The 27,110-nt window shown below is 41.8% G+C and overlaps 1 protein-coding gene across 1 annotated transcript in view; it reads right to left on the bottom strand.

Moving 5' to 3' along the window:
* Positions 1-27,110, bottom strand: part of VCAN (versican) — a 136,511-nt gene that overhangs the window by 98,843 nt on the left and 10,558 nt on the right. The window contains exons 2-5 of the mRNA XM_026649159.2: positions 23,983-24,058; positions 15,904-16,281; positions 468-642; positions 216-343 (exon numbers count right to left, since the gene is read on the bottom strand). Of these exons, the coding sequence (XP_026504944.1) occupies positions 216-343; positions 468-642; positions 15,904-16,281; positions 23,983-24,052 (751 nt within the window). The 5' untranslated portion in view covers positions 24,053-24,058. The remainder of the gene's footprint in view (positions 1-215; positions 344-467; positions 643-15,903; positions 16,282-23,982; positions 24,059-27,110) is intronic.

Below are 27,110 nucleotides of genomic sequence, written 5' to 3'. Positions count from 1 at the left end.
ACGACGTGGGTATTCACCCACGAAAGCTTATGCTCCAATACATCTGTTAATCTATAAGGTGCCACAGGACTCTTTGTTGCTTTTTATAGATCCAGACTAACACGGCTACCCCTCTGATACTTTTATACAAAAGTTCTTATTTTACTGTCTTGCCATGTTAGATTCTCCAATTATTTTAGCTTTCAAAGAGCCCCTTATTTATGTTGCAATCTTACCTTCCAAGTGATCCACGTAGCAATATACATCATAAGTTTCATTGGGAAGACGGAATCCATATGTTCTAACTCCTTCCTTTCCCATTTTATCTCCATAGCAGCCAACTCTGGGTTGCCTGATTGGATATCTGGAATACAGTAAGTTAATATTTATTGTTACAGTACATTAACATTTTATTGCATTTTAAGTATGAACAGATCAAGCCAATAAATTTTGGGAAATGCTGTCAAAAGGCAATTTGAACAACTCACCTAACAGTTTGGTCAGACAACCAACCAGCATCGCATTGCTCAAATCCATCTTCATATGCAGCTTTCAGCTGATCAGGGTTTGCTATGACAGCACCATTGTTCAAACAAGCCTGCTGAGCATGCTGAAAATTCAGGGTATATCTACTGGTTGCGGCACGATAGTGAAACACAACACCTACAAAGACAACAAACTCATGGTAGTGACAAGTTGCATCACATCTGCTATATTCATTATACAGTAACATTATCCTGATACAACTATAATAAAAAAAAAAGAATAAGGTGACTCCCTCTTTGTACAATAATAACAACATGCTGTTACAAGATATTCAGTAGTAAGTATGATCATGTCTCCCTCTAGTGATGGCCACTAATGACTAGATAACAGCCTGCTACTACTAAGAGTTGGAGAAATTCTTTTAGCTCAAGTGGTAGAAACCTGTGATTTTGGTGAAGAAGGTCCCTGGTTTGATCTCTACATGATGTCTGTCTCTGCAGCCCAGATTAGTTACAAATATAGTAATACTATTTATAAACATCTGAAGATTGGTCACTTTTTATATTCTATACAATTATATTTTCTTTTATGTACTAAAAATATTACAAGCTACATAAAGCTTTCTTGTATTTGCGGATTCCTGATTATGGCAATTGGCAGAATTTAGAAAATAAAAATTAAAAACTTCAGAGCATTAAAAAAAGTTTAGTTCTAGTTAGGGGCCAATTCTGTTCTCAATATAAGTGCAAATCCCACTGACAGCAGCAGCAGCTGCACATGCATATCTAAGAGTAGAACTAATGGCTAAATTGCCCTGTTCTGTTCATTGCCTCAGAAGCATCTGGCAGCAGTCACTGTCAGAAGACAGGATCATAGACTAGAGGGACCACTGGTCTAACCCAGTATGGCCACTCTTACGTTCTTATGACTGAAAAAGTGTACTAACATTCAATGGGCATAAATTTTTTTTTTTTTAAACTCTTCAAGATCATTCTTCCCCTATCGCCATGCCTTTAAAGTTAAACAACAATGGATGCTGCATGATGATCTTTGAAAAATACTACACCTCTACCCCGATATAACACTGTCCTCAGAAGCCAAAAAAATCTTACCGCGTTATAGGTGAAACCGCGTTATATCGAACTTGCTTTGATCTGATGGAGCACGAAGCCCCGCCCCCCTGGAGCGCTGCTTTAGCAGGTTATATCCGAATTCGTGTTATATTGGGTCGTGTTATATCGGGATAGAAGTGTATATAGTAGAACCTCATTAATCACTGAAGTATCAATTACACATTACTAAGAGTTATGAACTAGCAAATAAATCTCTGTGTTTAATAAAAAAGGTAAATATATTATACAATGTGCTTGTTCTTCTATTTTGACATTTTAATTTTATTGTAATATTTAATTATGTGCTCATTAATGTACTCTGATATATTATGAAGAAATGATGGAGCCTTCGTAATATGCGATTTCACTACAGTTTTTTGACATTAAAACTTTGCTGAGAAGCAGAAAAAGACCATTATTTTCTGTATGAACTTGAAAGTGGTAAAGTGCAGATTAAAGTAGGTCTATAATTTTTAGAAATGATTTTGCGCATGAGGACAAATTCAGATCTGGTGTAATTTCAGTGGCTTCTGTGGAATTAATTGTCATAATCAGAAGTCTGAATGTGAACCATAGATGGTATACATTCATAGATTCATAGACTTTAAGGCCAGAAGGGGCCACTGTGATCATCTTGTCTGACCTGCACATCGCAGGCCACAGAACCTCACCAACCCACTCCTGTAATAGACCCATAACTTTTGGCTGAGTTACTGAAGTCCCCAAATCATGGTTTAAAGACTTCAAGTTACAGAGAATCCACCACTTACTCTAGTTTAAACCAGCAACTGGTCCATGCCACATGCTGCAGAGGAAGGCGAAAAGCCCCCAATTCTCTACCAATCTGACCCGGGGAAAATCCCTTCCTGACCCCAAATATGGCAGTCAGTTAGACCCGGAGCATGTGGGCAAGATCCACCAGGCAGATAACTGGGAAAGAATTCTCTGTGGTAACTCAGAGCCCTCTCCATCTTGTGTCCTACCTCTAGCTGTTAGGGATTTTTAATACAGGCAGTCACCAATAGGCCACATGCCATTGTAGGCAGTCCCACCATACCATCCGCTCTTGAAGCCAGTTAGGTTTTTTGCCCCCACTGCTCCCTTTGGAAGGATATTCCAGGATTTCACTTCTCTGATGGTTAGAAACCTTCATCTAATTTTAAGCATAAACTTGTTGATGGCCAGTTTATATCCATTTGTTCTTGTGTCAACATTGGCACTTAAATAACTCCTCTCCCTTCCTGGTATTTATCTCACCTCAGCCTTCATTTGGTTAGGCTAAACAAGTCAAGCTCCCTGAGTCTCCTCTTGTAAGGTAGGTTTTCCAGTTTTCTGATCATCCTACTAGCCCTTCTCTGCCCCGTCCCAGTTGAATTAATCTTTCTTAAACATGGGAGACCAGAACTGTACACAATATTCCAGAAGTGATCTTACCAGTGCTTTGTACAATGGTATTAACACATCCCTATCTGTACTGGAAATACTTCGCCTGATGCAGCCTAGGATTGCATTAGCCTTTTTCATGACCGTATCACATTGGTTGATCACAGGATGACTATGAACCACCAATTACATTCTGGTCTCTCTCTTCTTCTGTCACTTTCAACTGATAAATCCCCAGTTAATAGCAAAAATTCTTGTTGTTAGTCCCAAAGAGCATGACTTTGCACTTTGCATTATTAAATTTCATCCCATTTCTTTTACTCTAGTTTTCAAGGTCATTCAGATCTTTTTGCATGATATTCTGGTCCTCCTCAATATTAGCAATCCTAGCTTTGTGTCATCCTCAAATTTTATTAGCACATTCCCACTTTTTGTACCAAGGTCATTAATGAAAATGTAAAATAAGATTGGTCTCAAGACCAATCCCTGAGGAACTCCACAGGACCTGGAAACCAAGCGATTCCAGGGGACAACTAATGAAATAACAGGGACAGGAGTGTAGTCAAAGGGTCAAATGAAGGGAACCTGATGAGGACACGGAGCAGAGGCAGAAGGAGAGTGATAGCGGGGAGATATGTAAGCCCCAGGATGATGAGAGGCTTATTCCCTGTAGAGGGAAGAGAGGTTGCTATAAGATTAATTAGAGCACCTGAAGCCAGTCACCTGATAAAAAACCCCTGCTTCAATCAGACAGAGGAAGGAGTTGAAGCAGAGTAGTTTGGTGTTGGAGCAGAGAGCAGTTTGGAGAAGTGCTGTGGCGGGCCAGAAGACCAAGACCCTAGGTAAAGGAAAACCCAGCTTGTGCAGAGCAGAGGGACTCCACAGAGACAAGGGGTTGGGAGAAACTTGGCCCAAGCAGAGAGAGGGCAGGAAGCCCCACAAGTTGAAGGACCGGAGAGGGAAGTGGCCCAGGGGAAAGAATCGCTAGTTTGAGTGGTTTGCTGCTATCCCTAGTGCCCCGGGCTGGTACCTAGCATAGAGAGCGGACCCGGGTCCCTCCCTCTCCACTCCCCTTCTCTGGGACACTAGTGGGACAGTTGATACCCCAGATCAGGGGCAAGAAACGGTGCCCTGAAACCCCCCCCCCCACAAGAGGAGAAAGCGCGGGACCTGTCATAATAGTGCTGGCAATTTGCCACATCTGGTGTGATCTACCTTTTGTACAACCATGTTTTATGTTGTACAATGTCCCGATTACTGTTTACCTCTCTGTCCTTAACTACTTTCTCTTTCAAAATTTCTTCTAAAACCTTTCATACAATTGAGGTCAAACTAACAGGCATGTAGTTTCCTGGATCACTTTTTCCCCTTTTCTTAAAAATAGCTGTTATATTAGCAATTCTCCAGTCCTGGGTATGACCCCCAAATTTACAGATTAATTAAAGATCCTTGCTATTGGACTTGCAATTTCATGTGCCAGTTCCTTTACTATTCTTGGATGAAGATTATCTGGGCTCCCTGATTTGGTCCCATTAAAATGTTTGAGTTTGACTTTCACCTCAGATGTGCTAATTTCTACTTCTATATCTTCATTTCTATTACCCACCTTGCCATTAGCCCTAAGATCCTCATTACCCTTATTAAAAATGGAGGCAAGGTATTCGTTTAGGTGTTGGGCCATGCCTAGATTATCTTTAATCTCCTCCCCATCCTCAGGGTTTAGAGGTCTCACTTCTTCTTTCGTTGTTTTCTTTTATTTATATGGCTATAGAACTTTTTACTATTGTTTTTAATTTCCTTTGCAAGGTTCAATTCTGCTTGGCTTTTGGCATTTCTCACTTTTTCCCCTATACTTTCTGACCTCCAAAAGGTAGCTTTCCTTGCTAATCCTTCTCATCTGCCATTCCTTGTAGACTTTCTGCTTTCTAGTAATAACCTATTTAAGATGCTTGTTCATTCCCTATGAATTTTTTCCCCTTGCTTTGGATGCAGTGGCGGCTCCAGGCACCAGCGCTCCACGCATGCCTGCGGGAGGTCCACTGGTCCCGTGGATTTGGCGGCAATTCGGCAGTGGGTATGCCGAAGCCGCGGGACTAGCGGACCTCCCGCAGGCATGCCGCCAAAGGCATGCCTGCCGTGCTTGGGGCGGCAAAAAAGCTAGAGCCACCCCTGTTTGGATGCAGGCTTCAGCTAGCTTTGCAGCTTTGATGTAAAGTAATTCCAAGCCTCATCCCATATTCAGATCCTTGAGTTCTTCAGTTCAGTCCATTTCCTTAACTAATGCCCTTCATTTTTTTTAAGTTTCCTCTTTTGAAATCAAGGACCGTAGTTGCAGACCTGTTTTTGTTTATCCTTCCATTCAGTTTAAACTGAATTACCTCATTTCTCTACCCTTGTCATGTTTTACTAAGGAAATTTTCCAGTTGAAATAAAAAAAATCTTGTGTAAAACACCCTAATCCTTTCTACATCAATTAATTCAATGGCACAGATAGAGAACAGGATCAGAATCTGGTCTCCATTGCAGCAGTGTACATGCATAATGGAAACAATGGAAATACTCCAAATTTCTTCAGGTCTGGCCAAGCTGTGTTTGACGTGGGACCTAAGTGGGACAAGACCCTGACACAACTCCCATGCTGGGAAGGAGCTAAGATGGCAAAGCGTAGTGCCAGCTATGTTAGCTTTATGTCCCCTAGGAATTGCCCTAACCTGGAGAATTTACTGTGTACAATTAGGGCAGGTTTACAGGCCATTTGTGCTGCCTGAGCTCTACAAACATATGTGGGGCTTTGACTTTGTGGATTATCTCTGTGCATGGTCTCTAACCACAGTCCCAACATGCCCATGCCCAGAGTGGCATGCAGAGGAATACTGCAGAGCTCTACCTTGAGATACCCACACAGGCATGGGACAGTGTGACAGGGTGCTATTAGCAGCTATAAATGGAGACCTTTGGAAGCAAGCATCCTGGTAACCTAGAACACCCAGGACACTGGGTTACTCCAGGGGGAATTCTGCATCACTGCTCATGTGCAGAATTTATGTCCCCTGCAGATTTCTTTGCCCCCCCGCCCCGGACTGAGAACTCCCCCGCCCAATGAGCCCACTCCCCCTGCACCTGGCCCACCCCGACGAGCCACCCGCACCTGGATCCCCACCCCACCAAGCCCCAACCAGCTGCACCTGGATCTCTGTCCCACTCCCCCAGCATCTGGACCCTCCCCAAAGCCCCCCACCCATACCCAGTTCCCCCTGCTGAGTTCTATCCCCCCACACCCAACCACTGAGCCACAGCCACCTTCACTGGACCCCCTGCCGAGTCCCATTACTGTTGCACTCAGAACCCCCAAACAAGCCTCTGTGCACCAGATCACCCCCTGTACCCAGATCCCCCACTGAGCCGCCCGCGCCCAGATTGCCCCACACAGAACTCTCTCAATCCACACTTGGATCCTCCCACACTAAGACCCTCTCCACTTGGATTCTGCCTTGCTGAGTCTGCCTGCCCATACCTGGTGCACTTGGCATGGAGGGGCAGGGCCCTGGGGTGTTTCTGGAGTAGACCCAGTCCTTGCACTGTCAGGGTTGGGTGCAGCCTCAATGCTGAGTCCATGTCCCAGGTGGGAGCTGCACAATGATCTACCACCTCTGTGCAGCCAGTGGCCTGTGCTCCCCAATGCCATGATGGAGTCTCCACATTTTTTGACAAATAAAATTTGCAGAATTTTGCAGAATTTTAAAATATTGTGTGCAGAATTTTCATTTTTTGGCACAGAATGCCCTCAAGAGTACTGGGTGTAGTTAAAGCAGGAGGGACTTAGGGCAGGTCTTCACTGGGGGGGGGTCGATTTAAGATACGCAAATTCAGCTACGCGAATAGCGTAGCTGAATTCGACATATCAGAGCCGACTTACCCTGCTGTGAGGACGGCGGCAAAATCGACCTCCGCGGCTCCCCGTCGACGGCGCTTACTCCCACCTCCGCTGGTGGAGTAAGAGTGTCGATTCGGGGATCGAGTGTCGCGTCCCGATGAGACGCGATAATTCGATCCCCGAGAGATCGATTTCTACCCGCCGATTCAGGCGGGTAGTGTAGACCTAGCCTTAGATAGTTTGGATTTGAAAGGGTAGAAGGGATCATTTGCACCTGTAGGGAGCCTGATGAGCTACTGAGGTAATTAGCTCACCAGCTGGATAGCTCTGTGAAGAAAGCAAGCAGTATAAAAGGCTGAGCCAGGAAACCCACTCTACCAGATTGCTGCTATGTTGTAATGTACCTGGAGCACACACAGTAATAAAGACACTGGGTAGATGTGCCCTGGAGTATTGTGTATGCTGCTTAATTCACAAAAAGGGATTACCAAACAGAATTTCCAGAAGTCTAAGGGGGAGCCAGTTCACAGGCAACAACAAATTGGTTCTGGTATTTAAAGGAGAAATGCAACCCAACATCTAAGCTTCTGGGGTTTTAGAAAACATACTGCACATTTTATAAGTTATTTTTAAAAACTCTCTTCATGCAGATTGATGCTAAGGGGCCAGAGGTGTATGCTGATTTACACCAGCTGAGGATCTGGCCCAATGGGTTCTATTCTTAATAGTATGCACTAATGGTCCAGTTTTTTAACAGTATATGTTACTTGATATTGAGTTTATATAGCTCAGTCTGAAAACACATACAGTGAGACTTATATGAAACTGTTTGGCTGGCTGGCTGGTTTTTAACCTTCACAAAAATGTCATTTTGACACTGATTTGGATTTGTGCCTCACAACGGTCTGCACTTCTGATAGATGGCTGACCTGATCTAAAACAGTTTCACTTCTGTAGATGAACTCTGCCATTCAGTGCAAACAGAAAAAGGCATGGTAAGGCAGCAAATAAGTGGGATGATAACAGCACTTCATTTTCATTTTTCAAACTTCAATTTGCAGTAAGTCCGTGAGTGCATTCCCAATGACTGACCATCTCGCCCCCATGTACATGTTGCTAATCACTGTAATATCTAAATAAGGCAGTATTTAAGAGTTAAATATTGGTGCCAATTTAAAGTAGCTCTCTCAATGTTCACAGAAATCCTTTGGTCATTTGTAAGACTTGTACAGGAACTTAGAAAATGCTTTGTTCTCTTCAGTCTGATCCAGAAGGTAAACTTCACCTATTCTTAGAGTATAAGACTCTTGCTTTTCAAGTGAGGAGCCAATGGACATAAAGGAGCCTACAGGATGAATAGAGAGGAGAACATCAGTATGTATAAGCCTGTGTAATGGCTGCAACAATTAGAAGACCCCCTGGGGCTAAGGAGATTAAATCACAGGACTTCCATTGTTTCAGTTGGACAGGGAGAGAGAAGGCAAAATCCATTGTCCAAGATTTAGCACTTTTAAAAATTTGTAAAGGATTTTTCCCTGAGTCTATTTGTTTTAAGAAAGAAAAGGCAACAACAAAGTTGTCCTAGGAGCAAATAAAGCAACTGGAAAACAGACTAGAACAGTGCAGTGTTGTCACTGAACATCTGGCAAACACAATAAGTATAATTACAGGAAGAAGCAGCAGTGTCTGTAGGCGAGAGCACTTAAGGAAAGTATTCTGCTGTATCCAAAATTTAAAAGAACTAATTTCTGAGTGAGCACAAGAGTGACATTTAATCAATTACCTGTTTGTTACATTTATGGAGAAAAAATTAAGGAAGGATTTAATTCTTAAGGGAGTAATTTAATTAGAAGAAAACAGATCTGTTGTTTCACACCCCTGGGCTGCAACACTGCTTGGCTATTTGCCAGTGTATTATGCTGCAAAATCCCTTGGTGTTACTAGGAAGGGCTCCAATAATACAGCTGTCACATTACTGTGGCCTACAAATCAAAGCAGACTTTCACTGGTGGGCTCATGCCTTTGGAACCTGTGCCCTCCAATAGTCTGTCACAGCTGCATTTGGCAAGCTTCACGGAACACTGAAGGATTTTATTGGTCAAATGTTTGATTTAACTTGTTAATAATAGGAACTGATGGAGTGAGTGTGTGTGTGAGGGGGGAGTTGTTAAAAAACAGGGGCAGTTATTTTGTTGACTTGTATCAATGTTAGGTGCCCAAACTATAGAGGACTGGGGGAAAGATTTGCAAAGCTAGCATTGTGGGGAAGCAAACAAAGAGCTCAACTGTCTGGTAAGCACAGTCCTGATTAAGAGGCAGTGTGCAGACATACCTCTAAATGTCTCTCATTTTTGTCCTAAAGTTAACTATGCGCAACACAAATTTGGTGAAACCCCTCACTTTTATTGCTGAAAATCATATACATCAGAAAAAAAGAACAAAATAGAGGTTATAGAAAGAGTCGATTATATGACTAGAGGGACTACCACAGCATTTTAAGTTTCTCAAATGAATATTTCGTTTGTGTCCTTCATTTTAGGTTTTGGTCACAAACTGCATCCTACACATGGGTCTTCACGAGTTGCATGGCCCAAGCACGAATACGTTTGGCACTGATTACCAGTATGCAAGGGCAGTGGATCACCGGCTACACTCCTGTGCACCCAACCTCCTCCTCCTTCCTCAATGCCCCCTTTGGGATGGCTAGCATCTGTCTGCATAGGGACTATGCAGAGGGCACTATGGGATCTTCTTGCATCCTCTCCACTTTGCTCACCTGCACAGGGATGTGGACCTGAATTCTTATGGTGAGATCTTTGGCCATTCTTCCAGAGGCTTTGGCATGCTGAAGCAGTTCCAGTCAACTGGAGAGCTACACAGCACCCAGGGACTTCTCTCAAGTAGGGAAATACTCAGGGGGTGTAAAGCCCCTCCCATATGACTAGGGGATATGGTAGGGTGGGGCCAGGGTACACAGTGCTTCAGTTTTTGGCTTATGTAACTTAAAGCAGTCTTCGGGCTGTACTCCAGAAGCCATTTTGCCAGTCTCAAATCAGAAGCACAGAACCGTGGCTCAAAGCCATTCTTCCCTCTCCTGTCCTGAGCTGCACTAAGCACAAACCTTTAGTCTTTTCAACCAACTAATTACGTCCCTCCTTTCAGAGGAGTTCTCCCTTGTTCCTTTTTACTCCTGGCAGGCAAACTGGGGACAGAATCAGAGACCCACTTTGAAAGTTCAACCCAGAGACTGCGAGCAGCAGTGGAGAGATGGAGCAGCCTGTTCAGTTAGAAAGAAAGCCTGTGAGGTTAACTTCCAGAGATGATCGTGATATAAGATAGGCAGTTTTAAATCCCAATCTTTCTACAAATGCTGTATTTAAGGGCTAATCAATGAGAGCTCAGATTTCGGAGAGAACAAATCAATTAGATTGCCAACATAAAATCTCCAAGGGCTGAAAGCTCAATAAAGTGGCATTATTCCCACATTAGGAGCAGCTCCCATTTATCATCATCATAATGCCTGCACCAAAGGAGGGTTTGCATAAAAATGAAAATGTGAATTACAATTTCTCGCTCCTTTCCTCTTTACATTTACCTACATCTTTAACAGCTGCTTCTCCCCACATCTAGCTCAGGATTTTAAACATACATTTTTCCATACTTGCTTTCTCTGTTTTTACCCAATACCTGAAAAGTCTGCCAGGCTTGCAGCTAAAACAAATAGAACAAGATCCATGGAAACAGCCCCTCCCCCACCCCAGCCAGTGAGTCAAGGACAAGAAGAGAGAGGCTGCTGAGAGAGGCCTTCACTGGTGAGATATAGACAAGAGCAAGAAATCTGCAAGGATTCCACCTGCCACCCTGAACCTCCTAAATCTGCAGGAGCCCCCAGGCGGATTATGAAAAGAACAGTTGAACTTTTTTTGCAGAGATTTTCATTTTCTTTTCCATTATATTTGGCCCCACTGTTATATTTTAATGCCTAATACCATGGTAGGATACAAAAGGGGCCATTTAATAACATGTCTTATCATATTCTGAGGAGCATAATAATAAATATTTTGCACTTACATAGCATTTTTATGCACAGATCTCAAAAAGATGGATTATTGTCCACATTTTTTACAAATAGTAAATTGTCACCCTCTGGGACCCTCCCCCACTTGTGGGGTCTTACAGCTTGGGCTTCAGCTCAAGCCGGAACATCTACACTTGCAATTTTATAGCCCCACAGCCCAAGCCAGGTGACCCGGGCCAGCTGCGGGTCTTTTATTGCAGTGTAGACATACTCATAGAGGCCTGATTTTCTGAACTTCAGAAACCCAAGGTCACACAAAGTTGCTTATGACCGGGCAAATGAGTATGTAGGTATAAAGACAGCCAGTTAAACTGGCCATTTGCATACAAACATATTTGCTTGTGTATTTGCCGCAAATGCACATACAAATTAGCCATGCAATTACATCCTTTTTTTTTTTTTTTTTTTTTTTGTGCAGACAGCCTTAGGCTTCTGAGGTTTTGAAAAATCAAGCCTTAAATGTTTTATAGTTTACTTTCAATGACTGGTAGCAGGAGTCCAGGTTTGTATACCTGTGTTAGGGTAAATAATAATCCGCAGAGACCTCTCCCTCCTTCCTTTGAAACTACTGCTTTCATTCACAGCATAGTCCACCAATTGTAACACATGCTCATTTGATGCAGGCAGGATTCAATGGACTTAATATACCGATTAAATCTAATGGAAAGGCTGAAAAAGGCTATTCAAAAAAATACGTTTATTTTTTATATGCATCCACTCAGGAAGCACTAGTCAGTTTCTGTATGTTTTATTTTGTATGGGTCCTCCAAGTCAAAACCCAACAAGGCAGCTGTCTGAGGTTATTTAAGTACCTTTGCTGGTACTGGAACATAGATTCTAAGGCCAAAAGGGACCATTATGATCATTTAGTCTGACCTCCTGTATAACACCTGCCATAGAACTTTCCCCAACTAATTGCTAGAGCATATTTTTAAAAAAAACCCAATCTTGATTTAAAAATTGTGAATGATGGAGAATCTACCATGACCCTTGGTAAATTGTTCCCCTGGTTAATTACTCTTGCTGCTAAAAATGTACGCCTTGTTTCCAGTTTGAATTTGTCTAGCTTCAACTTGCAACTGCTCAATGACGATTCCCCATTTACAGTTACATTTTGAGACCTATCAGTTAGCCATTTTTAATCCATTTAATGGGTGCATATTATTTTTATATCATTCTAGCTTTTAATCAAAATGTTTTTCAGATGCATCTATTTTGAATGTCCATTCAAACAAATAGGACATCAGGAATTGCTTGGAACAGTGGGCCAGATCCTCCGATGGTACAATTTGATGTAGCTCAGTTGACTTCAGTAGAGCTACACTGCTTCACAGTAAATCTACAAAGCTAGGCTCTAGCCCAGTATGTTCAGCCACTTCTAACAAGTGTATCAAATTTTACTGGATGTATCCAATACATCACTGAACACACTTAATAATGTTGGCATTTAAAGAGTAGCAATATATCATAATGATTAACAATAGCAACTTTGATCATTTATAAACATCTTTCTCCCAGAAGAATTCCAGATTGCTTTACAAACTACATGTCCTTTTATCCATCATTCTAAGAGTCTTAGAGCTATCCTGAATGAAATGAAAGAATTCCACCTTCTGAATCACCAGTAACATTTCTTCCAACTAATGGAGAATTTTGCAAAAATTTCCCATCATCACTAATATGGGTTCAGCTTCACTGGCATTAGCAATTTTAAATAATCCTAGTATAGAAAAGGCTCTAAAGGTCTCATCCAAGAACTGATCTCAGCTCCACTTAGTTTATAAGATCTGACAAAAACACAGAGCAAAGTGGTCTGATGTTTATAGGCTTTGTAGTTAACATCCTTTAAGATGAAAAGGAGGTGGCTCAGATGCTATACTAATGAAAGACATATAAAAAGCCACAGGCAGACAACCATTTAAACATGTAAAGCTATTCTTCACAACTAGAAGGACTTATGTTTTCTTTTTAAAATAAAAGCACAGGTAATAGCGAATATAGAAAAAATCATCAAAACATTCAAAGGGCCAAACTTTCAGCTAGATCACAACAGCTGTACAGTCAAAAAGGCACATGCACTCCTCGCACCTACAACAAAGAGCATCTGTCTGTGCAAACTGAAGAATTAACAATATGATTTTCCTCTTTTGTACTAGAGCTGGCCGAGTATTTTCAAAATGTAGACATTTCAATGAAATTTCAAAATTTAGAAAAAAATAAGGGAAGTGGGAAATTTTGAAACAAATATTTGTGATTCCCCCTCCCCCATTTTTTTTCACCAGATCTAATTTGTGCACTGTTACAGGCTAGGTGGCCCTTCAAATGCTAGCCATGCTCAGCCTTGCCTGGGACTTGTAGCTAGTGTGACACTGACAGACCCTAGTCATCTGCAGGCAGGATTGAACGGGGGACATCTGGAGCTTAGTGCATGAGCCTCTACTGCATGAGCTAAGAGCCAACTGGCTGTGAAGCTAAGGTTATAGAGCAGACTTATTTTATCTCTTTAAGTGGTCTTGGTGCCGCTAGATGGAACAGACCACCACACCCAGGAGGTGTGTGGGTTACACTAGCACCAGCTGATGGTGATATGGCAACTTAGTGATAATTACTGAATCCAGCTGTGAAAGGGTTAGGAAAAGACTATACACAGTGGAGAATGCAGTTAGGAAGGGATAGAAAGGCCACAGAGAAAGCAGGACTCTCCTGCAGGTTGGAGCAGGCTCTGACTCCAGCAGGTGATAGCCCTGAGACAGAGCTTAAATAGGTAGGAAGTCAGGTGGAAGGACTCATAGGGAGCAGCATAGGTTCCAGTGGAGGAAGCCCTGAGCTGGCGCCTGCAAAGGAGTAAGGAGATCCCTAATGGAAGCTGCCAGAGTCCCTAGGAAAGGGAGGCAGGGAAAGAAAGCCTGTTAAGACAAGGAGCAACAAAGGACGTACTCTGAAAGAAGAGGGGAGGCCCTGAGGGAGGACAAGTGAAAACACTTCAGTGGAGCCTGAGAGGAGCAGAAGGCTTATTAGTTTGGGGTAGAGAAGGGAGAAGCCAGAGGACTGCAAACCAAAGAGATACTGTGTTAAGCACAGGCTGTGGGGAAGCAGTATAAGTGGACTTAGAGGCAGGAAGCAGTTTTGGGAAACAGCAGCGTGTCTGAAGAAGCACATCTCACTGCTTAATACAGGGTCCCTGGGCTGGAACCCAGAGTAGAGGGTTCCAGCCCCTGAGGAAGGGGCATGCAAGCCCAACTACAGGAGCAAATTAGGCTTCTGTGAGGGAGGGCAGTAAGAACACTTCAATGGAGCTTGAGAGAGGTGGAAGAACTATTATCTGGACATTTATTTGGACTTTAGGTGACTTGGCCAGAGGGCTGAGCCTAGGGTGACCATATAGAAGTGTGAAAAATCAGGACGGGGGCGAGGGGTAATAGGAGCCTATATAAAAAAAGACCCAAAATCAGGACTGTCCCTATAAAGTCGGGACATCTGGTCACCCTAGCTGAGCCATGGAAGACCTGGTGAGAGGCAAATGGCCCGTAGGAGGCACTAGAGACACAGGCTTCCTTTCAGCATCATAGCCTGAGATAAGCGGGTGCAGAGTACGGTACCTTACATGCACATAATTGTGGCGTTCCACCATAGCTTTTATCTCCCCTTTATTGTGGTGAAGGAGGTACTTTGTGCCTGACATGACTATCATGGCATGTTTTACGGGGAAAACCTGGGAGAAAGTATCTTCCAACTAAGATTGCATCATGTTTTCGGTATTAGGCAGTGATATAGTGTGTCCTACCATAGTTCCAGAGGGTCAAATAAATAGTTCTTTATTATCATCATTTATTCCTCACTGAACCAACAACATTCCCAGTGCTATACAAACATTTAAAAAGACACTACTCCTACCCAACAAGCTTACAATCTAGTAAAAGCAAAACAGTTCACACACACATTACAGTACATCACAGTCCTGGAGAAAGGTGGTATAGGAATCTTGTAGAGATCATTGTTGAAAGGTGATAAAGTAGCAGAATGTCTTGAGGAGGGATTTAAAGGTGGTGAGGCAGACCACTTAGTGAATAAAGGAGGGAGATTGTTCCAAGTGTAAAGGGAAGTATCAAAAAATCATGAAGAGGAAAGTAGAACGATACAACATTGGAGAGAGTCTTGGGAGAAAGAAGGGGAGCAGGAAGAAATGATAGCAGAAAACCAGGAGCATATTTATCAAGGGTGCTGAAGCACCTCTAAATGCTTTGACTTTACGGTAATGATTTGTCCTTTCCATTTTAACTAGTGTGACAAAGTTCCTCCTCTATCTTGGTGGGTCCTGTGCTTATTGGCAGATTTTCTTGCCTCAGAGATTCACCATGTGGGTTGGGGAACAGCCCAGAGACCTTCCCCTCTGGAAGAACCCACAGTCCAGGTCAATTGGGAGGTTTGGGGGGAACCCGGGCCCGCCCTCTACTCCGGGTTCCAGCCCAGGGCCCTGTGGACTGCAGCTGTCTATAGTACCTCCTGTAACAGCTGCATGACAGCTACAACTCCCTGGGCTACTTCCCCATGGCCTCCTCCAAACACCTTCCTTATTCTCACCACAGGACCCTCCTCCTGGTGTCTGATAACGCTTGTGCTCCTCAGTCCTCCAGCAGCACACCTTCTCACTCTCAGCCTCTTGCTCCCAGCTCCTCACACTCACACCACAAACTGAAGTGAGCTCCTTTTAAAACCTAGATGCCCTGATTAGCCTGCCTTAATTGATTCTAGCAGCTTCTTCTTAATTGGCTCCAGGTGTCCTAATTAGCCTGCCTGCCTTAACTGGTTCTGGCAGGTTCCTGATTACTCTAGTGCAGCCCCTGCTCTGGTCACTCAGGGAACAGAAAACTACTCATCCAGTGACCAGTATATTTGCCCTCTACCAGACTCCTGTACCCCACTGGTCTCGGTCTGTCACACTAGATATATGGGATCATTACTATCTACAAATGTATTAAATGAATCCTTACCATCAACAGCCAATGAGATGACATCTTGGGTGTCTTCAATTCCATACATGACATCACAGCGGTACACACCCGCATCGCTTGCACGTAGTTTAACCATAGTCAGCGAAGCATCTCCAATATCCTCCGGGTGGGTTGGAACAGACACTCTGCCTTTGTAGCCTTGCCCTATTTTGATGTTCCCATTTTGGGCCACCAGAACAGTGGTTTCTTTCACATCTTTTCCGGTTTTATCCTGTTCAACCTTTGACCATTTGATTCGAAGAAATTCACTTGTATTGTTGTAGCTGGGGGGTAAAGTAGGCAAGGTTGAAAAGAAGCAAGGTAGGGTTGCTCTTCCAGAAAGGGAACCCTTTACAGGGGGGCTTTTTTCCACTTTAACTAAAAGAAGAAGGGAAAAAATCACATTAGTGGGCCAACAAAATAAGAACCAGATCAATTCCATTGCAATTTAAGGATTAAAGCTCACATGGGGGCTGATTCTCATGTCCTTTATGTTGGTGTAAATCAGGACTACCTTCACTGGAGTCACTGGAAGAAACTCAGAGGCAGTGTGGTCCACTAGACTAGGATTTGGGAGAGTTCTATTCTTGCCTCTACCTCAGCGTACTTGGGTAACCTTGGGCAAATCACTTTACCTCTCTGAGTCACAGTTTCCTCCTATATAAAATGGGATTAACATTACTGCCCCCCTTTGTAAAGTGCTTTGAGATCAACAGATGGAAAAGGTAGGTATGGTTGTTATGCAGAAGTAAAACCAGTATGAAAGGAGAATATGACCTATGGCCTTAAGCGCATTACAACTCTCAGAACCCACCCATCATTCTATCAAAGGTTAACTCATTTTGATCTGTTAAACAACAGTCTTTCCAGTGAGATTCTCCCAACTATTAGTTCTTTTTTAATTGTTTGCCTCTTTTCCAATCGCAGGCCTTAACGTGTTGCTGAAACCAAATATTGTAGGATGTTCAAGTAAAGGAGGAAATGAAGCACATGGAGGTCCCTTCTTGGCTCAAACTTGTGATTATAGGACTTTTATCATAGTTTTATGACATCTCCAGCTGCAAATACTTTACAGGGAAATGCTTCTACCAGACAATATCCTTAGGGGAAAGTTGGCTACTGTTCACCCAGCTTGCCTACAGCATGTGTCTGGAGAATGGATTTCTGTTTGCTACCATTACACACCAGCTCTTAATCCTCATTAAGTTATTAGGTATGGTTCAATAACATCATATATGTATATTTTATCTCTTTCCTTTTCCACTGGCCTGCTCTATAACTCTTTCTCTGAAAGGCTGAAGATAATGGTAATTCATTTTAAATGAACTAGGGTTCATAGTTTAGAAAGATAATATCTGCAAACTAATACTGACCACCAAGAGTGTGAGGGAAGAAACAAGTGCTCCCAACACATGGAAACTATCTAGCTGTTCGTTATTAGTTGTCAAAAATGACTTCTATGCTTATACGGTAGAAGATTCTAAAGAAAGAAAGATAACACCTGGCTATTTCAAAAACTGCTATGTTGTAAAGCATTTGAATGTTGGTTAAATTATTTTTTTCAAAGAGGCATAGATAGCTCTATACAGCATATACTTTAAATGGTCAAATCTCTCTTTATTAGGTGTTGATATTATGCTCATCACCTTGGTATCTCAGTGTCTCAATATTACAGAAAGGTACTGAGATTTAAACAAGTCACAAACTACAATTAAGGTCTAGAGACCATAGTTCTAACAAGAGTTTATTTGTAAAAACAGGGAAAGACCAAGACAATTCAGATACAATAGCCAAAAGAGTGAGGAATTGTTAGGATTATAGGTTGTTGGGTAAAAATCACCAAGGTCCAGGTTCAAACACTCTTACTCATGTTGAGTATTGCCTTATTGCACAAATATTCCCACTGAAATCAATAGAGTTACCTGAGGAGTCAGGGGCTACTAAACCTGAGCAAGGGTGTCAGAATCTGGCCCATCATGGCATCAATGGATAATAAAGTAAGAGGGCATTATTCTAATCTGAAGTTTTACATTAGGATAAATGCCCTTGGATCTGATTCTCCACTCCATTACACCAGCTTTGTGCTAACATAACTGCAATGAATTACATGGCAGTAAAATTGGTGTGAGAGACTGCAAAATCAGGACTCTCGATTTCAATGGAGTTACCACCAGTTTATACAGGTGTGAGATCAAAATCACTCTCGAAATATTTCATATTTCTTATGATATCTAGTTGCTTTTTAAAAAATATTTATCTTCATTAAAGAGAATATTTAAAAGAATAAATATCTAGTTCTATTTATCCTGCCTGTCAAAATTTTAATAATCTTCAGAGACAGTTGGTGGTGGCTGCAGTGATCTGCAATATCCGCACTGATCCCCGAGGAAATTTTCTCCTTAAAATTGATATTTACATGTTGAGTTGACTGAAAGCTCTTGGCAGCAACCATATCATTATGATATACAGTTTATATCTGTTCTAATCTAGGGCAACATTTTGGAAAGAAAGGAGACCATGTGGCCACAAATACATCCATCTACTTTACAAAGTAAGTATCCCAGAGCACTTTTATAATAAGAGTACTCTCTGTTCTGACTTGCAGGCTAATCAGCCTAAGTCTGTTATTAGATAAAATAGGATTTTTTTAAAAAAAGTTACTTTCCCCATTTGGGAAAAAAATGTTTGGCAATTAAACGTGGGTAAGTGATGCTCCTGCACTGTTCCAAAAACTTTATTTCCTGTGGCAGCCCATGCTAGCTATTCAAGCATGATTTATTGTCCGCTGCTGAAGGCAGCCTTTTCTTCTTTTCTTAACCCTTACGCCCCTTCTGCTGCTTCAGCATTTTCCCTCTGACTGAAAGCACAGAATGCTATCTCTTCCCCAGATACTCGGAATGCCACTTTGCAGACCATTCCTTAATAAGTACAGGGCCAGCAAAACAAATGGTCACCAAGGACAGCAAAGAACAGGAAGAGGTTGAGTAACTGCCTGTGTGTTTGTCGGAAGCTGAGAGGGGCAGATATTTGCAGGTTTTCCTAGGTCAACAGCTCTCCTAGAGCTAACAATAGAAAGTGCTATGAAACCTGGACACCCATTTTTCCAGCCCCTTTACCCATCTCCACAGCCCCGTGAGACCTAAAAGCACTAATGTCCTCTTGTATGTATTAAAAAGAAACATGGTTTTGAAATCACCAGCCAGGATGGTGATTAATACAAGCATTTTTCTATTGATAAATGGTATATAAAAAACTTTTCAATACAACTGGTTAATAGAGGACACACATGCACACACAGAGAGACTTAAGTCCAAATCACCACAAAGAGCCATACCTTGGAGTCCTTGCTCAAGCAAAATTCCCAGTTAAGTCAATAGGAACTTTATCTGAGTCAGGACGGTGGGATCAAGCCCAAAGAATCACAGTGTAGTCAAGTTATGGGGGCCTCACTAAGTAATCGGTCATAACTGTCAGAGTACTTTCCTTCTTATCTAAATGTAAATTTTAATGACCAGCTTATCACTAGTTCTAGAATGGGTGAATGGGGAAGGAAGGCATAAGAAATCTTTCCATGCATTGTGGCCCCCTGCAAAGAAATGTCAATCACAGTCCCCCAGTATTTTGAAGACTTCAGACACTGCTCCTTCCTACTTCCCTAAGGGTGCAAATCATTTCAAAGAGAGCTGGAAAGAGGCTGAGCAATGGTTCCATCCCTTCCACATGGAGCTGATCAACTGCTCAGGGGGGAGCAGGTGCACAGTCCAAAGGGATGGAGCATTTATCAGGAAGCTGGGGAAAGTATCATGTTTTAAGATTATACCAGATTGCTCCCCTGCCGTAGTGCCCAGTGTGAGCCAGTGTCTTACAGTGCAACGTGGCCTCATGTTGCAGCCAATCCTGATACTAATAAATGACAAATGAAGGTCTGTTTATTTTTCCTCATGCAAATTATCTGGGGGCGGGGGGGGCGTTCTTCCTTCATTTATTTATCCACACTGATGTACAGGATCATGTTAAGGGCCAAGCCTTGTGGATTTAACTGTGAGTTTCCCTACATTCTGGTGGGTTTCTTGGAGCCCTCTCATTACATAAACATGGGGGTTTTGGTGTGAGTATTTAAAAGTTGTAGAACAGTTTCATCTCGAACCTGCTGTAATGTTCTACCAGTCAGAGTTAGTGTACCCTGCTGCCAGCCAGTTATAAGGATTGTGGGGCTGCATAATTAATTATAGGGAGGTAGTTAAAAATAGGGAGCTCAGTGAGGCTATAAATTCCATACCGCTGCCTCCTGGAGCTCCCTGATAGAATTTCCCCTTTGTGAGCTTCTACCTTGAATAAAGCTGTTTTCCTTTTGACTTTAACCAGAATTCCAGCTATCTGTTGTTTTGGACCTTGCCTCAGGTCCTCCCAGTTCACAGTTTGGGTTGTAAAAGTCAGCTCATCTTATCTATGAAGTAGGGCTTGCTCTCTTTCTTTTGAAGTTGGACACAAAATAAAACATTTGCTCCTCGCCTGAGACAAAGACTCCTTCCCCAGAATGTCTTGTACAATCCTTACTTTTGCAAAAGTTGCAAATCCCTGAAAAGTGAAGTAAGCAGAGAAAGGGCTATTTTAAGGTAAAAATAATAGCAACACCCATTGGTCTGTATGGGGCAAAGAGGTCTGGATCCAATTGGAAGGAATGTCCTCCAGGAGGAGAAGCTGCTTAGAAGAATGGTCTTGCTCTGTAATTAAGTTTAAGAGGACAGAAACTCTGACAGTGAGTAATCAGACAAAAATGTATTCTCATGGAATCAAAGATCCTATTTATGTTAAGCCAAGTTTACAGGGGAAGAACAATTAAAAACCTTTGTTGAGAGTTCATCAATAGTCTGACTACACATACTCTCTATAGTCCAGTCTAGTAGCAGCCATAACAAATACCTATGATCTCATGTGCTCTATTAAATCTGATTTCTTTATATACTGAGCCTAAGCAAACTCTGTTCATTAACTCTAAATCTTTTAAGAAGGAAATTCAATACTTAAGAATATAACAGTGTTAGATTGTTAAATTAAATTTAAAAAAAAATAATCAGGACTACCTGCAAGAACATGTATAGAGCTTTGAGAATGGAGGTAATAAATTGAATCCCAACAAAAACTTCACTGTGTTCCTACCAGATGGTTTGTGGTCTGAGTTACTACAGTAAAGAGAGGGAGGATGTAAACCAGGCATAGAGTACTGAAGGATCAATTACGTCTCATACTCTGTCAGTAAATCATAGAAAACCAGGCAAATGTATATTCCATCTGCAGTCCTGAATATTATAGCACACCCACATGTACATATTTGTAATATACAGGCACAAATAGATGTTTATTATGTATTAGTCACAGACTCAAGTGTCAGACTGCTACTGAGGGGATTTTCTACTCTTTTCAGGTTTATAGGGTCTTCTTGAAATCACACTCATTCGTGACATGACAAATGAATGTTTAAATCGAGTAGGTAAATTCCCACATTTATCACAGTCACTAGTCCAGTTTGTAACTAAACATACTAGACCATCAGCTAGTTCAAAAGTGAGTGAATGTCATGCTAGCAACCAATGTAAACTTTGTCCATTAACTTCTGTCATTAATCCTTTATGTGCACTAGAGCAAACAGCACAGGTCCTGTGATGGGGCACTCCTTTGACCTCACAGGCTTATGTAGTACTTCCTGCTGTTCCGCTCCCAAAAATATCTTATGGGAATTTAAAGGACCTTAAAGAAACCACACAAGAGCCTCTATGTTTACTTTTAAAACAAAAAAATGCTTTTGTTTCTACATAAAAATTATGTGCTTACCTTGCATATGTGCTAGGTATATATGGATAGGGCCAAGTACAAGGATGAGAGAGATGATAAAATGAAAGAAAGACTAGAACAATAATTAATGGTGAATATATAAAATATTGCATATCTGTAATCTGCTGTGTTACAAATAAAGTTGGAGTTTTGTTGTGTCTATCATGGGAATCTTGGATTTCAGGACTGATACGTTAAAAAAAATCCTTAGAAATATCCAAACCAAGCCCTTTGGAGACTTTGGCATGGCAGGGGGGCTGGTTATGGGGAAGATGTGATAGCAAGCAGTTGACTAAACCACACAGAACCTAGACTGCTGCAAACGTTTAACCTTGAGCTGAGTGACAGATTATTAGAGAACAAAAGCAATGCAGTGACACCCAGGACCACACCAGTGGATGATCAGTGATAGTTTTTACTCCAAGAGAGATAATGGTTTTTCCCCAGGTATACAGAGAGAATTAAATAGTGAAGAGACCAGATTGGGTCTGCAAAGTTTGGGTCCAGTGAAGTAACTCCTGCCCTCTAAAATGGCATTACACACATGAGCTCTATTCCTGACATTTGTTCTAGAATGGAAAATAATGGCTACTCGAGATAGAAACCAATCTGTTGACATTTAGATCTTTTGGAAAGTATTTTTCCCATTTCTTTTGCCCTCTTCGCAATGGCCATTCTGTGAGGTTTTCTTCTAATTGCTATGATAAAACTAGAGCTCTAAATGAATGAGACACAGCATTCATACTACCTTTCTAGGGGTGGGAGACTTTCCATCTGCTCCCACCAAGCCACACGCAGATGATCACCAGCCAGAATCTGGCCCAATATTATTGTTATCTGCTTAACTGGATGCTTAGCAGTGGGTTGCTCATGTACTGTAAATCCCATACTGGAGAAACTCTGAGCCAAATTAAGAAGTGTTAATAGGTGGTGTAAATTATACATCAGTAACTTGGTGTGTATGTGAGTGTGAGTAGAATTACACAATATGGGGCAGGAGGGCACAAAGGTATCAGGAACAGAAACTAATAGGAATGTATAATGAGGCTCAAAGCTGCTTCGTCTTGTACATTCTTCCTCCTGCTAGTTGCTTTTCCTGCTAAAACTCACCCTTTTGCCTCTCATCATGTGAATTACACCCCTTTACAGAACATAAATTACCCCCATTTGTGTCACTTTTGAAGTTAGCTTGTTATGCTTAATAGCTCTTAGTTTCACTATAATTTATGCTAGATATTTCTATCTTAATGGAACAATACAACTCACTGGATAAGGACTTCTAAATTCACCACTGGATTCTTTAGCATGTAAACTCACTTTGCAAATCTAAAAACCCCTTCCCATAATGATGTCCCTTGCCTAGCAGCCCTCATATAAACAGTACATTAAATACAACAAGACCCATATCTCTCTCTGGTATGCAGTACTTTCAGTTATATTGCTAAGTAAAACTTGAAAAGAAGGTTGCCATTTACTAACCAAAGAAGTCCCAGCTCTCTAGTGAAAAATCTTAGAAACTTAGTTGTCCGCTCCTGAAAGTCTTTGAATCTATTGTCCTTGAGGACAACTCTAATCTCTCTGGCCTGCTGTGTGTTTAATGAAGGATAGAAAAAAATAAGGGAGGTTTTAAGTAAAAAATAATGGTGCTTCCATCCTGCTCTTAGGAAAAATATATTTTACTTTTTATAATGGGTGGGCTTATTTAAGCACCACAGCCATTCACTTTTCTCTAGAAAAATCTTTGAACAGTTTTGTAAGAGCCATTGGACAAACTGGAGAAAAGAATTAGTAATTTCATATGCAAGCGTTTGCCAAGGGAGTGAAATCAGCTCAGAAAGCCCCTATTAATAGATGCATTTACCCTTTGCTGCCTTAATAAACTGGACTGTGTTCTTGGTCCGGAGAATCAGAACTTCATTATTAGAACTGTTGAGGGGAAAAAAACCATTTTGCTCTGTCTGGTAATCTGTATTACATAATCCTATGGCACTTTGCATCATTTTTTTTGCATTACTGTAGCATCTAGAGTCCTCAGGGGAGAGTTTGAAATCCAAGTACACAAGACAAACAATGCATAGGAAGGGCACACAAAAGGGAGTGACTCACACAAGGTCATTCAGTAGAGCAGAGACAGAAATAGAACCAGGTCTCCTGAATCCCATGGTATCAACCTCCCCTCTAGATCATGCTGCTTCTAACAGTCACTAAGGGACAGTTCCAGTAAATGTTTCCACGTCATACACTTACCTTTATGCAGTGCATATGTTACAACTAAGGTAGAGCACATCCATAAGACACTTTTTATATTTAATAACATCTTGACCTACAAATAAAGAAAAAATGAGTAAGTCAAAAGTATTCTAGTGTGTACTTATGAAGTGTTGTAGGTCAATACATCAATACCTGTCCTTAATATTAAAGATGATGATATACTGTAACAAGCTATTTGTTAGGGGGAATGGATTAATATTAAGATTCTTTCACATGTAAATCACTGGCTTGAATCTAATCCAGTACAGTAGTGACAGAAAGTCATTACCATCTGGTGGTTGATCCATGGTCTTGATGAAATGAGAACTAGTCCAAATCCAGTTCGTAGTTGGTGTATACAGCACAAAAAAACACCATCATTCAGAAACTTACAAACTGCCATACGGACCAAGGGTCCATTTCATTTCACAAGTTACCATCACAAATGAGTTCTGAAGGAGACTGAATGACAGCATCACAGTTCTTTCCAACATTTTGCTGAACACAGGTTCTCTTAGGACTTTCTGCTTGCAACATATATCCCTTGGTGAAATGTCATTGTAAGGACAATGTGGCCCCATTATTACAGATGCATGGTGGATTTTAGGATCCGTTTCCAAAGTGTGCCTTTGGTCAATTCAGTGCCCTTCCTCTTTCTAAGCTATGAGCCCCATCAAAAAACTGAAAAGTTCTCTAAAATACACAGTGTTTCCATAACAACACATTGTCATTTCATGCCAGTTCCTAGTTAAATGTGTTGCCTGTATGAACAACATGAAAATCTGTGCTAAGTACACAAGTGATATTAGAATGATTCCCACTAAATGATAGCCACTATCTCTTTATAAATTTCTAGCAATCATGAGAAGTAGCTTTCAGTAACAGTAAAAGGTTGTGCGGCACTGTTGTTGAGAGGCTGTTAGTTTGAGTTCATAGGAGTTTCCTGATTTTCTTCTCAGAATATGCTACTCATGATCTCTAATTAGAGCAGTAGCCAAAACTGAGAACTATTTCTGTCCTGAATAGAATATAATTTAACTTTCTTTAGGGAAGTATGGAGCAGAGATTTATTGGGAGTCAATCTACATTAGAACTATATATGCTTAAGTATTAAAAAGTAATCACTGGAATGAAAACACTGGCCAATGCAACAAAAAGTCCTCACTAGGCAAAGTGGACACTCACACATGATTGCAATAGACATAGTATGACATCCTCTGATAACAGTGGGAGATATGCTCAACGTAAAGAAATTTTGTTACACAACCTACAGGTATGTCCCCAAAACCACATACCTGTATCTGGCCTGGGATACATTCCATAATGGGAGAGTGGTTCAGAAAATAATGCAGAACATCTTAAATCAACCCTTCACAATGTGGGGCTCTTGAATATCTGAACAGGACAATGTTATAATTCCCACTCAAAACAGAATATATTTCAGGAGCTTTACATTCCCAGCAAATGGATGGCTAGTGTTACTCTGTTGCATAGGGAAACACATTGTGCAACATTTTCCTAGAGCGTGTGGAGGAGAAAGCCAACTGCTTTCCCATGTAACAGCCCAAATGCTGCCAAGCACACCCCAATCCTTTTATTACCAACTGCACTGGGCTGGGATTACAATGTGATAATATTTATGTTGCAATGTCAGTGTTCACCCACGCTGAACCTTGTGTGATAGCATTGACATTGCAACAAAAATGCCATCACACAAGGTTCACATATTTTTGTGGTTAAATCCAAAACAAGAATTATGACCTTAATGGGTTCATTCAACCTGATCCATATCTTCAGTCAGAGTTATCTTAGGGGGTCAAATAGCAGTGCTTGATCTAAATCAGTTCACGGGGACATGGCTAGTCCATACGGTTTTAGCTGACGGAGGGGGGAGAAGATAAGATGATTAATTCTAAAAGTCTGGACAGTTATACCATCTCCTAGACCTTCATCTTGAAATGAGTGCATGAGTGAAATGGCTGCATAAAAAAGAGTTGTATATGTCAGAGCTGATCATTTGCCCTTTATTATTCTACAGGGACTAATTTTCAAAGGTGGGCGTCTCCAAAAGTTGTCCATATCCTGCATTTGTATGCACAAATCATTATTTAAAAGAAATGATTCCTCATTATTGTATAGCATCATTGGTAGACTAGGAGGAAGAATGTGTTTGGTGCCTATGGGACTGTGCAATGCAGAGGATGGGTCAAGGAGCCGCTGTATCCAGACAGTTTGGGATCCACCATGCCCAAGGACTGTTCACAGCTGGTGCCCCCTATGGTACAACTTCTTCAAAGAGGGCATGGAAGTGTTAAGACCAACAGGCTATCCAGCCACAGAGGAGAGCACATGCTGTGCCCTCCTAAGGGGTTGTGCAATATGTATTTTTCTCCAGACGCTTTAGGAAACAGTGGGCTTCCCTGCAGCACAATATCTCCTAGAGTGCCCCCTGTTGGGTTGTGGCTGCACCTCCGCCCTTTATAAAGGTTGTGCCCATGGCTAAATGGTCAAATAACTTTAACTGAAGAAAACAAGAACAAAGTCTGTACTGACTTTGCACATTTCACTCCCAGGAGGTAGCCCTGGTCTAAGGGAGCAGGACCAGAGGAGTCAGAAAGGAATTCAAAAAGAGAAAGACCTGGGGAGAGAAATGTGCTGCTTCTCAGCAGTGTTGGTCGTGGATTGCTTCCCACTTCCTACCCCACTATGGTGCACTGAGAGGCTGAGTGAGAGTGAGGGATCCAGCAGAGGGAGCAGTGAGACAGGGAGAGGGAGACATGTTTGCTTAGGGTATATAGCCTCTAAAAGCAAGGAGGAGAAGAGGAAACCTTGCTTAGTGCCTGCAAACTCTGCCTGCAGATGGGTGACACAACATGGTAATTCTGCAGGCCAGGGCTGTGTACACAGATGCTGGCGTGGGGTCCTGCACACTCCTCACACACCGCAGAAAAGTTCTCTACCCTGAAAAGCTCCCTGCAACAGAGCTGTGTCACGGCAGGCCAGAGAAGGGACCATGGGACCCACATTTCTGCAGTTCCAGTGGTCCCACCACTTCATACAAAAGGTGCAGGGAGCCAGTGGCAGCTATTCCATCTGTGGCCCGGCGTTCTGGCTTCCAGGTTGGG

The sequence above is a fragment of the Terrapene carolina genome, unplaced genomic scaffold (genome assembly GCF_002925995.2).
Source record: "Terrapene carolina triunguis isolate 2854851 unplaced genomic scaffold, T_m_triunguis-2.0 Scaffold69, whole genome shotgun sequence".
NCBI classification, from domain to species: Eukaryota; Metazoa; Chordata; order Testudines; family Emydidae; genus Terrapene; species Terrapene triunguis.
The sequence above is the reverse complement of the archived record's forward strand: the minus strand, read 5'-3'. Positions and strand labels throughout refer to the sequence as shown.